This window comes from Galendromus occidentalis, unplaced genomic scaffold (assembly GCF_000255335.2).
Source record: "Galendromus occidentalis unplaced genomic scaffold, Mocc_1.1 scf7180000077185, whole genome shotgun sequence".
In the NCBI taxonomy this organism is placed as follows: domain Eukaryota; kingdom Metazoa; phylum Arthropoda; class Arachnida; order Mesostigmata; family Phytoseiidae; genus Galendromus; species Galendromus occidentalis.
In genome coordinates, this window is record NW_003805173.1 from 763850 (window position 1) to 775897 (window position 12048).

Below are 12048 nucleotides of genomic sequence, written 5' to 3' on the forward strand. Positions count from 1 at the left end.
ATGTGTAGGTTCTCATCCGTTCTCGCTGGCGGTACGGTTGGTTAATTATTCAACTGCGTTGAATCATGTGAGGAGCGAACTAATGGATTCGTTCCTTCTTCGGAACGGGATGACCCTCGCTTACTCGATGAGATCGGTGGCGGGAGAGAAGAAAGCCCCTATTAATCAAACTTCTCATGCACTCATGGATGGTTTTTTTTTGTGATTTTCGGTGAATCGAGTCTGATCGGGCTTTGAACGTTTACCCGTCTCTCCGTTCATTGGTCCGCACGATTCTGGTAGGAGGGTCGATGGGATATGGAAATTCACATACGTATTCCCAATCCACTTTAAATCGGTCGGTTCCGAAAGCTACGATCCACGGAGTCAATCGGCATAGGTTCCTTTAAGACCCGCAACGATTTCGCTCCCGGTTTGCTGAGTCACTGAAGGTCTTGTGACGTACGTAAACTTTTAGCCTACCTACGTAAGGCTCGGCTGACGTGATTCGTGATTGCGGCGCTCGCTTGAGGGTTTCCGCCGTAGAGTCCGTGCTATTTGCATCCGTAGAGCGGACGTCATTGGATTTGATCGCGAGCGATCAAAGGATACTGAAATCGATTCGAGTAATTACCCACGTCCGATCTATACTTTCAGATTCCTCTTAATTTCATTCCCGTCCTATGAAAGATAGGACGTCGAAATCGACGCTCGAGGCTCTAGTCCGAGCTCACTTCCCCCGGATTGGATCGATCAGAAGCTACGGCTGTGGTGGTACTTAATCGAGAATTTGACAAATCGAAAGAGCGAGCAAAGCTGCCGGTCCAACAAGACGAAGCGGTAGGCTTTTATCTGGCACCTGATTGTAGGAACGAAACTTAGTCAACAGGTCTATCCGCGCCCCATCGGGAGGCAGAGCTGTCGAGCGGTGTGTCTTGTTTCGATTTGACCGCCAAGTACTACTGTTCGGTGGCTTGGCGTAAGATCATGTATCGCGCAATCGTTTTAGTGGTCAGTCGTTATTTCCATAAGTCGGAAATCGACTCCTGACGCGGTGGAGCGTCGCCCCCGATAAGGGAACGGAGTCCGGAGAGCAGCTATGTGATCCATGCTACGGCCCCTTAACCGTAGGTGAGACGACTTCCGACTGCTTTATTCAAGAGCCTTCAGCCATCGGAGTGAGTCGCGTTGTATCTATCAGCGCGGAAGGGAACAGGAAGAATAAATACGGGTATCGGAAAAAAGACGACAAAAACAACGCGGGTGGAAGCAACAGCAAACTCCCGAGAACGGACGTTTTCCTGTGTCGCCAATCTGGGAATGTTTCCCGCGGTGTGTTTGCGACCTTCAGGCCGACGTTTCAAGTCCAAAAGGAGATCCGACTCCCACGCGCGAGCTGAGGATACCGATCGTTGGGATGGAATCAATCGAATCAAAACACGAGGTCCCTCGCCGCCCACTCGTCCCGGCTTTCGTGACAGAGACTCTCCCGAGAATAACTGCGAATATCAGCTGACTCCTCGTCGACGCGGACGCGCAGCCGTACACGGAGAGTCGATTCCTTCATAATCCGATGAAGAAATCCGACTCCATTTTCCGAGCGGCAATTCCAGAGCAGGCTTCTTCGAAATTCCAGCCGCTTGACTCAGTCTGTCAGGTGCACCTCAGGAACGCCGTACAGGGAGAGTTTGAAGTCGAGCAGTCGAGCTTAACAGCAAGCTCGACGTTCTATTCCTGCTGACTGCAGCATGAACTAGATGTGACTCAAGTCTGGGAAAGTTTTAGGAGCGGCGGAAACTTGCTGTGGGACGCTCAGTTTTCATTCCAATGTCTATTTCGAATATTTCCCACAACTTTAGGCCTCCGGTCCGAGTCACAGAAAGTATCTCCTCTCGAAAATCGGGCAGATCCAAGAACACGAGATCATACGAGCTGCGGGATCCTAGATTGCATATAATCACAAAATAGCTGTGATTGGGCCTGAAGATCTCTCTGCGGGGTCCTGCTCACTCACCAAATCAATATCCTGGATGCTGAATGGCTTACATTTGCGCATGAGTGTTGCCTGCGCACGGAGTTTGTGACAACCCAAAATCGTTTCAATACTTCTCCCAGTCTCGAATTTCAACCGGAATGTTTCCTCGGAGGGATTCACGGCGCGCCCCACTTGGTAAGGTCCTCGAGTGGGCACGATTGAAACTTGATTTCAATGCACACAACCTTCGCGGAGCTGCGCGTTCACGCGTGACACTCGTGCTTTGGAGTGATTTCGACGAATAATTCCCGGGAGCCAACATCTGTAACCTGAGCCGCGAGTGGAACTCTCGCCAAGGGTGGAGAATACCCACTACAGACCCGATTCTGGAATCGGTCGGAGTTTGAAACTACTCCCACCTAGGAGCGCTCCGGATCCTCCCGGGGCAAAGAGCAAGCATAGCGAATGGAACTGGGGAAACAGAAAATCTTCGACATTGGAATAAGCCCAGGGAGGGGGTTCTCGTTCGGCTACGTGACCGACTCGGAGTGAAACACGCCGTACTGTCTACGAAAGTTCCCTTCTTTTTCTTCGTCATATCGCCTCGGTGGAGAGATTACTTGCTCGATTAGGCACGGCGGGACATCTGAACCAGTGTTGGAAAGTAGATATATTAGACAGATTGAGAACGTGGCCACTGTCGCCCAAATGATTTCGAGTTACACGAGAATAAGGCGCGGATGACCTTCCAACTCGAAGACGCTTTTATTTAACGCTCCCGCGGGACAGATGTTATTTACATCCATTATCACACTTTTTTTTCTCCTATTCTTTTGCAAGGTCTATTATCTGGACCTATTGTTAGATCTCACTTATCGTCTTACCGAGTCTGGATATTGCCCAGTCTGACCCCAGGGTCCGAACTCGAAGAAGCTTATGCTGGAGGTATACATTGTAGATACAGCGAGTTTACAGTGTGAGCGCGGCAATTATTTTGCATTTTTCGTACAGTTCCAGAGAGCTTGTCCTCCAGACTCTCTTTCTGAGCTGCGAGCGGGCATTCATCTCTGACCAGATCGCTTGTCATGAACACACAATCGGTATGAGCCGTAGAAGCCAGGAACATTTGTGCTTGATCACAGCGAGCTACAGCGAATGCAAGGCTCAAACGGGTATAATCACAGCTCGTACAGGAGGTGCCTCCTCAAACATTTCGGCAGCATGTCTAGCTTGGGAACATTCTCTATGACCTCCCTGGCGTTCGTTCCGAGAAGCTTCCGCAATTTGCTGCGGCATTGCTGTCGCAGAGTCTGCGGAGTGGAAGCTGTTTGCAAGAGAAGTGAACGCACGTCGGGTTTGAGCACATTCGAACGACGAACGACATTGCTGCTCCAGTTCTGCTCACTGCATTCGCACACCAGGTTCACGACTTCGGGATAGTCTTGTACGTTCTGAATGGTTTTCAAGATTCCGAGTTCATTCTGCGTCTGTGGAATTCAAGAGGAAAAACTTCCATTGAGCAGGAGGTACACATTGGTGTCTAAGGTAGGCGATTTCTGACTGGCAGACCTTTAGGGACTTGCGCTCCGGAGCCTTTTTTAATAATTACCAAATCAGGAGGACTATCATACAAGTAATTGGAGGAGAAAAGTTGATTGAGGAGCGTTGGGATTTGGAACCGGAAATGAAGGAACAGGAGGTAGGTAGCGGAACCTATACGTTGAGAGAATCGAACCTGGGAACCAATGGTCTGCTCACCTGAAGAGTCATCACGACCTTGGCTCCGTATTTCAGCAAGAGCCTCACTATATCCTCCCGGGGTCGATGAGCTCGGAATTCATCGGTTGACAGAAAATATTCGCCGATCGGAGGCTTCAGGAAAGGCTTGCCCTCTTCTGTGTAAGTGATAGAGTTGGGATCGGCGCCGTTTTCCAGGAGAAGCTTCACGATCTCCTTGGAGTTATCGGAGTGTTCCGATAAGGCGATGTGCAACGGCGACCCGATCACGGGCGATCCAGTGTTGATGTCTGCTCCCCAATCGAGCAGTAATTGAATCAGTTCGATATTCGCCCTGAAAGAAGAAATTCATCAATCCTTGCTGGCACTTCCGCAAACACCATATCGACTAGTCTTCTGCTGCAGCACTCCATCTCCTTATCGCAGTTTCCTGCCATGTCTTTATCTTCCGTTTTCGCTTGCTTGCCCGCTTGCTCGTTCGTCCGCTTGTCGGCCGGCCGCGCGGACGCCCCCACCCCATACCCCCTCCCCCGTCGACGCGCGAGAGAGCCCCGGGCGGGAAGTTTCGCTCCACGGGAATTTCTCATCCCGACCATAGTCATTGTCGACGCGCCCGCTTCGGTGAATCAAAATCAGCGCTTCTGGAACATCGACCGATCGCGCAGTCTGTGCTAGTCCTGCATATAATACGAACCTCAGAACAGAAAAGTCGAGAGGAGTGGGATGCGCATAACCTGGATCCATGTTCACTTTGGCGCCTTTTGAGAGCACGAGTTTGACTATGTCCTTGTTCGATGACAGGACCGCGTAGTGCAGCACTGTTCGGAAGTCATGTCGTGCGCCTGCCATGGCATTCACGTCCGCACCATAACGCACGAGCAGCTCCGCGGCATCGTAACCTTGGAAATCAAGCGAACAAGGCTTTTAACGCAGACTTTGAGGCTCATTTTTCCTGACTGAGCGGAATAGATGAAGCAGTGCGAAAGATTCCAGCCAAAAGTCGAGGAGGTCGGTATCTTCCGAAACATAGTAGATATACGTGTTGTATATCCAGGTTTGGATTGGGCTCCTTCATGCGACGAAATAATTCCGTCGATGCGCGCCACGGGACCTCTCACGGGAATTCCACACTCGAGAGGTCCTCGGGGAGATATAATTGCTAATTATCTTACACACGTTTATCACGAGGAGGGCTCCTCTGAGGATTCGTGGACTGGGAAGTCGAGGCTCACCCTGAGGATGTCTGCAGGCTTTCATCAGTGGAGTCAGTCCACTCCGATCTTTGGAGTTCGGATCACCCCCGTAGCGCAGCAGCAACTCCAGATACGAGATGGCCAAGGGTGAAATGAGGTTCATTTCAGATCCAAGGAAATATCTAAAATTGTATTATTTTGAGTAAAACAGCTGTGACGACGGCTAGTCTCGAGAAATTGCCTCGCTACTCATCCTGGAGCCGGAAGCGTCAAATAGATTGGGAGGACGAGAAACACAAGAGATCTCGGGGAGCGCACCGACCAAACAGCCACGAATAGTGCACTCGAGCCGGGATCGCCGCAGAGAAAAACGAGTTAAGAAGTGTTCACACCCACGCACACGCTCTCAGAGAAGGCTCACACGTTCACACTGAAACGCAACCTGTGTAATGGGAACCGAGGTTTTCGGTGCAGCTCGATTCGCCAGTCGTGACATCTTTTCGTCTCCTTCGTCTCCTGGTGTTGTGTATGGTCTCGCGTAGTGTTCTGGCGCGACATATCTTGCGTCTCCTGCCGCGGAACCAGACGACTGCGGTGAAGATTCGACGGCGCATAGACGCCAGAAGCGATTAGACGATCGACGCTTTCAGGCCTGAAGGCTACTAATAACAACACATACCTCGCGTTAGGATTCGCGCCATGCTTCAGTAGCAGTTCGGCCATCTCGAAGTGATCGTTCCGAATTGCGATGCGTAAAGGTTCGTCGGCCATCGTTACTCGGGGAGGATTGCCGTAGTAAGTTCGACCTTCCGTATCGACGTCGGTGAAACACACTCGAGCCCCATAGCTCATCAGCAGCTCCGCGAGTTCGAGGAATCCTTTTTCGGCGCAGAGATGAAGTGCCGTATATCCAACGTCGTCCATCGCGTCCACTTGGCAGCCTGCGTTGGAGGACGTGAGAGTAGCTTCGAGTGAAGAGAAAAAATATCCGCGATACGTTCGATAAGAGCTGCCGGGAAAAAAGGCCCTTGCGGAGGGCAACACCTCTCGCTAGGCTCTCTGTCACTTCATCGAAAGGGAGGTCGTGTCGCGGCCACCGACACGATCGAACTAACCCCGGAGTAGGAGGAATTCCACCGCTAGCTGGTACTGTTGATAAATCGCGTAGTGGATCGGCCGCAAGCCCTGTGCCACCGGCTCGTTGACTTGCGCCCCTAAAGCCAGAAGCACTCTTATATCTTCTAGAGGAGCACATCGTATAAGGGAGTCGGCCAGCTCCCTCTGAAGCATCCGTCGGAAGTAGGTTCGCCGTTCCGCTTGAGGAATGCTTTCCATTCTGGAATAGAACCGGAGACTTATATAAGGCTTTTTCCGGCGGCGATCTCTCACAGTATCTCAATTCTAACGTGACTGGATTACTGATAAAAAATATGTCTTCGACAGGCCCCGAGAGTGATTCGGTCACAGCGAATGGGACTGGAAATATTCGAGTACCGCGAAGCGTTTCTTTGACAATTTCGCGCACGGGAGACTAGGTAGAGCGATGCTCGAATTTGTCTGGAGCCCGAGGGGCCTTGAGCGTCGGCATCAATTTTCGTTTGTTTGTGCGCGCACGGTCAAACCCCCTGGGATAGGTCGATGATCTCGTTTTCTCTCCCAGCCCATGCGCCCAGGTTATCCAGACGCTCCCGAGCATCTACATACAACGTATGCTCCCAGAACCGTGCGGTCTATTTGGTTCCACTGTTTTGAAATTTTCCCTTTCGGTTACGGGCGATTCCCGGAACGACCAATTTTGCGCCAACAGACCAACCCTCTCACATGGTGAGCTTTTCCCCTTTCAGTTTCCTTCCACGTAAACGTCTCCAGGCTCCGACCAGCGTATCACTTGCTCGACGCGTCGACTTGCTCGCCTTCCATCACCCACAATCTCACTCCTGTGAGGAAGTCTCTTGGGGAACGAAAGGGTGCGTAAAGGAGAGATGACGGCTCTCAATTCTAAAGAAAACTATTCCCACCCGTCTCTTCGCCGGCGCGAATTCTCTTTGTCCTCGCTCTCTGATCATGACGGTCATCATGGACCCACTCCAGAAGAACGTCGGTCGTCTCCTCGTTCCTCTAGGGATAGGACGTTCGTGAACTCGAGGACACGACGCAAATATTGTCCTGCGAATGAATCATCAACGTCGTCGGCGGCCTCGAGTATCGCCTAGCGCTGTGAGACGTCTGAGCCACCTCGCTACTTCGACGCTATACTCGTCAGATGCGTAGTCTGAGCTCATGACGCAATCAGCAGTCGTCGCCCTCTGATGGTTCCCGCGAGACTGCGATTTTCTGGAGCGCGTTTCAAATCGAATGAATATTCATCAAAGGGAATCTTAAGGCGCAAACAAGCGAATTTTTTCTCTGACAACCGAGAGGCTCATGGTTTCCTTATTATCATGACATTAGATTTCAATCGGAGCATTTGAAGAATCATCGACAGGTCGGCGTCAAACGACAACCCGATATATTTCTGCGGACACCGACCGCGCATCGAAACGCCGGCGCCGTCAGTTAGGGAAGCGACGCCATCCGATTCTTCCGAGTTGTTTTCCAGCGATGCGTTAGCTCGTTGCTGTCAGCTCGGGCACCGTCCCATATCTACGAGAAGAGGCCGACTGCTCTGTAAACTCAACGCTTTCATTGATTCGATGAGAGCAAGCTCGTGACGATAGAAGATTTCGATCCCTAGCGAGGCAGTTGCCTCCTCGGATTGCAGCGAGTGCGTAGTTCAGCTGCTGGTCGGTATTGCCTGGTCGTTATCCGAACGATCAACAGAAGAGCTAGTGGCCGACGGGCTCGCATGACTTACTCCGAGCTCAGGAGTTCACTTCATTGAACTTCGATAGAACTCACCTCGATCGCGGGCCAGCTCACGCAGCTATCCGATCCTCGTTGTTCACTTCCAAAGCGGAATCAAGTCAGGCAGTCGTTTTCTGCTGAAAATCCTACAAGAAACTGTTATCAAACAAGACGCCCTGGGCCTATTTATAGTCCTGGCGAGGGATTAGGCTGCGACTCGCTCTCAGGCGAGTTCGCATCGGGTAGAGCCACCACTCGGGTGCGATTTGCCGGCTTTCCACAAATTTCGAACAGAGATTTCTCTGCGGAATCCCTGCTCGGATTTCAGATTGCTCCCAATGCTCCACTGAGCTATGAATGGAGCTTCCTTTGAACATAAGAAATTCCGCGGCTTCGGTCATGCCAGTGTTTAGTGCGCAGGTGCTCGGGCGTAGAGTCTGGAAGTCGCTTCACTGTTCTCGCGCAGAATCTTGCGACTGAGTATCACGTGCCGCTTCTTTGAAACGGGTTCTAGTCTTGAACGCTCGTCGACAGAGCAGATATGAGCGCTCGCATGACCTGCGTTCACTGATTCCCGCCTCTCTTCAGTGATATAGAGGATTTCAATGCTCCGCCGATCCCCACACGGAAGTTCCGATGAATTCGGCAGACAATTATTCATATCAGCTCGACTGTAATCTATAATGAGCACCGAGTAGAAGCTCAAGGACCAAAACTTCATCATCTCCAATCCATGTTTGACTGCAAGGATTCCGCAAAAGTTTCTCTGGTCCCCAACTGAACCCGCGGACCTGTGTATCTCTTCATAGATAGGATGTTGCAGGAATCCGGCTAAGTTTTTGCACGGCGCTTCATTCTCGAGCTTGCGAAACACTCCATACAGCCAGATAATCGAGGATCCGACACCGGGCTCAAGCTCCGGATCGATATCCATGGCGCGTGGCGCGTCTCGTATGGCCTTGATTGGGATTTTGCGACGACAGCTCCGCAGTCAGTGCGAGAAAACGCTCTCAAGACCGAAGCCTCACCGCTTTCCTGCCAGTTCGGCGGAACGACTCTCCGAAACGGCACAGTACGAGAATACGCAGAACCTCTCAACTGTTGTGACACGCACTGCTCCTTTCCTTCTCTGTTTTCCACGAGTGAGCGCTCAAACGGCGTGTCATTGACCCTCTCATCGCAACTTCTCTGCGTGCATGAGGCCTGAAGCTTCTTGTTGAGGATCATTACTCCTGAATCTTCCTCGCGGAATATCGATCGCGTATACGATTTCTCGTGCGTCTTTGCCTGCAACCCTATCCACCATTCGACCCGGGACAGAGTCGCAAGAAAATATCTATTGGAAACGCCCACGATTCGCGAGGCTTTGCACATCGATTTTCCTCGATCGACGACGATGAAACCCGGAGCTCGACGAAGTCGCATCGAGCATCGTTGCTCCTTCTTCGGATTACAACTCTGTCCGAGTTTTCGGTTTGACGGGGGATGCGGAGACGTCCTGAATAAGAGCAAACTGTAACCGCCAGAACGCTTAGATGAATCAGCTGTGAGTCTCGAGTCCCGACAGCCACTTCAGACAAACGCTCTTCACTCTCTCGTATTATTGTAGAGGTACACGTGACGCAGCGCTGTACGACTCGGCTCAACGCGGTCCGAGCTCTCAGAACAGTTCTCTATGACCGGCTTTGCGCAATCGAGACTGCAAGGTGCTTCAGAGCGATGCACGTACTTTGTAGAAGCGATTTCGCGGCTACACAGAGCGAATTCAAGTGAACAAACGACGCGACGTCCGAGACTCGGGATCCGTCTTTTACAGTGTTCCACAGTAGGAGACTTTCGATGCTTTTCCCGCGCTCCCTTATCATTGATTTTCGTGGCAGCGTGATTTTCTGACGGATTCGATTTTTTTTATATGCACGACCTTCGCCTTGCAAAAGTTTCCACTGAGAACGGTACGAGACTCAGTTCGCTACACTTTCTCGGGAATCAGTAGAGAGGTAGACGACGGTCGGTGCTCGTCCTGATTGTCACTGAGATTTCGAACACTCGGTGGCTTATCGTGCATCGCCTCGCGAGAGTCGTGACCAGAGTTCATTGCGCTGTAATTAGCTCAATAAGACACTCGCTCGGTTGTTAAACCTATGCGTAGTTTACCGTCGTCCAGCTCAATCTGTAGGGGCGCGTGATAAGTGAGATCGCAACCTACCGAAATCTCGTCTACAAAATTGCAAGGAGCTCGCTCGGAGAGCCTTTTCGCCCACCTACTCTCAATTGAAATCTTCTTCGACCAGAGTGCTCATCCGTCTTCCACACGGAATCTTCCGCCAGCTCCACAGAGCGAAGCCGAGTTTGATTTTAGAAAGTCAATTCAAGGGAAGGACCGATAAGTTCGCCGATTCGTCGAAGCGGGGCTCTGAAGTTTCTTTCGGAGCACATTTCAATTCCAAGTTCGTATTTTCGGTGTTCGAACGACCTCGCGGATGTCGAGATCAGAGCCCCTGGGATGAGCCGATTGATTTCGCCGCTCACCGAGAAACATTCACGGGGAGCACGCATTTCCTATTGCCTGCATAGATCGCTTATTCATAAATGCATATAATGCTCTGGAATCAGGACGACAGAAACCGATCTGGGAATCTGGACGAGCAGAGTACAAATATTCGTCGCAGCAAGCCAGAGTCGGAATTCGGAGCTCGTTCGCCGAACTTTGGAGCCACACGCTCGTTCCGAAAATTCGTTTCATCTTGTCCGAGCGGACAACTTCATTCCGCTTCCTTTGAGAATTGGTCTCTGCTGATCATTAGATAGCTTTTCCTGCAATCGAATTTCAATCTTGCTCCGCATCGATCCTAGCACACTGAAGTGTGCTATGCCCGTACTTGTCTCATCGTAAAATCAATGTCTCTCCATGTCAATGTTCCTCCACGGCCCGGCGACATCTTCTCGGGACTGCAGGGTTTCGGAGGTTCTTCACCGATCCAAGATTGAGTTCCTCCCTTCCGTTCTCAGAAAAGTATAGCCACCAGAGTGGGATCGACGCATTCACAAGCACTCGCTTTTCGAATTCCGAACGATTCTGGCCTCAATTCTACCGCGCGGCCTTGTCCTGCAGACTGATTGAGCGAAGAGCCAAGGACTCGCTCGCTCAGCTTTGGACATCGTTTGGGAAGCGATGAGCCGCGAAATGTCTCTGTCCCGTTGGGAATCGACGTTTCTGGCGGGAATTTTCGTCGTACAACAATTTTCATCCAGGGCAATATGGGATAATCATATGAAAACGAAGCAATCTCAGGATTGCGCCAGATTACAACTCTTGCTGCTCCCTCTGTATCAGGGACGGATATACGCGAACACTGAACGTACTTCATTGTGTGGCTGACATTTCGCGAATTCTGAGGATCCATCCCTTATCGATCAAATCACAAGAACACTCGAAGTCAATCGCTCCTCTTCGCTCTCTGTTCGGAAAGCTGATCGGTCGAGTAGGTGAAACTTCTCCCTGTCCCGCGATTACTTCGAGCCACCGACGGGAGTCCACGCGAGTTTCTCCGACCGACGAGACATGAAACGCCATTCTTTTGCGGTAGACCGCTTTCCCTGGTTTTCGGGAGCGAAACATTCTCCAGTGGGATCGTCCCACGCCGAGAAAGATAGCTGGCTTATCGCACGAGTTCTGCTTGCGAAACTCTTCACTGACCGACTTTCACTCAGGAGATCTCTCCGGACTCATCTTTTTCGGGATATCGTAAGAGGAAAAATGTAGAGATTGACCTTCGAAATCCCAGCGATCGGTAGACTCTGTCTGTCGTTCGGGGGCTCTGATCGGAGCACTGGGTTGGGCGCTCGGGGAGGAAAGTCGGAACTTAGTATCGGCAAGCGACTGGCGAGAGCAGAGCAGACTGTGTCTCCTTTCAGACCGACCCTCTTTGCTCACTCAGATGTTTTTGCTGGTCACGTCGCGTCGTGGGCGTGGACAAGTATGTGAGTGACTACGGCGGGAAGCTTCCAGGTTAGCCGGGAAAGCAGCCTCAGTGACAGCTTGGAATCGCGGCTAGGGCTTCACATGAGTTGCCAATCAAGCAACTTCCTGAGCAGCTTCCTATCCAAGTCCCTAGTCGAAGATTGAAGATGTATGTCGAACTAAGCCGGCGAGCTCTGAAATATTGCTTGCCCGGTGAGTTGCAAGTTGCACGACGGAAAGCGGTCATGCCGGCTGACATGGCCCTAAGGTTACCGAGGCGTTTGGTTAGAGGATTATCTTCGAGAACGCTTCGGGATCTCATGAGGCGGCGGGGCCAGAGCAAGAAGCCTTCCGGATTC

At 51.4% G+C, this 12048-nt stretch overlaps 1 protein-coding gene across 1 annotated transcript; it reads right to left on the reverse strand.

Moving 5' to 3' along the window:
- Positions 1-2750: 2750 nt before the first annotated feature.
- Positions 2751-6219, reverse strand: LOC100899966 (poly [ADP-ribose] polymerase tankyrase-1). The gene is made up of 6 exons (XM_018638835.2): positions 6000-6219; positions 5564-5825; positions 4924-5066; positions 4386-4590; positions 3713-4025; positions 2751-3441 (listed from the first exon to the last, which is right to left on the reverse strand). Exons 1-6 carry the CDS (start codon positions 6217-6219, stop codon positions 3133-3135), a joined length of 1452 nt encoding a protein of 483 aa, XP_018494351.2. The 3' UTR covers positions 2751-3132.
- Between the last annotated feature and the right edge of the window lie 5829 nt (positions 6220-12048).

What these genes read in the sequence shown, in the direction of transcription:
- LOC100899966 (XM_018638835.2), bottom strand. Translation starts at nt 6,219, where the DNA reads ATGGAAAGCATTCCTCAAGCGGAACGGCGAACCTACTTCCGACGGATG. An exon ending in GGCGCGAATCCTAACGCGAG is followed by an intron (nt 5,067 to 5,563) that starts GTATGTGTTGTT and finishes ATACAATTTTAG; the next exon opens with ATATTTCCTTGGATCTGAAA. An exon ending in CTCGACTTTTCTGTTCTGAG is followed by an intron (nt 4,026 to 4,385) that starts GTTCGTATTATA and finishes TTCTTCTTTCAG; the next exon opens with GGCGAATATCGAACTGATTC.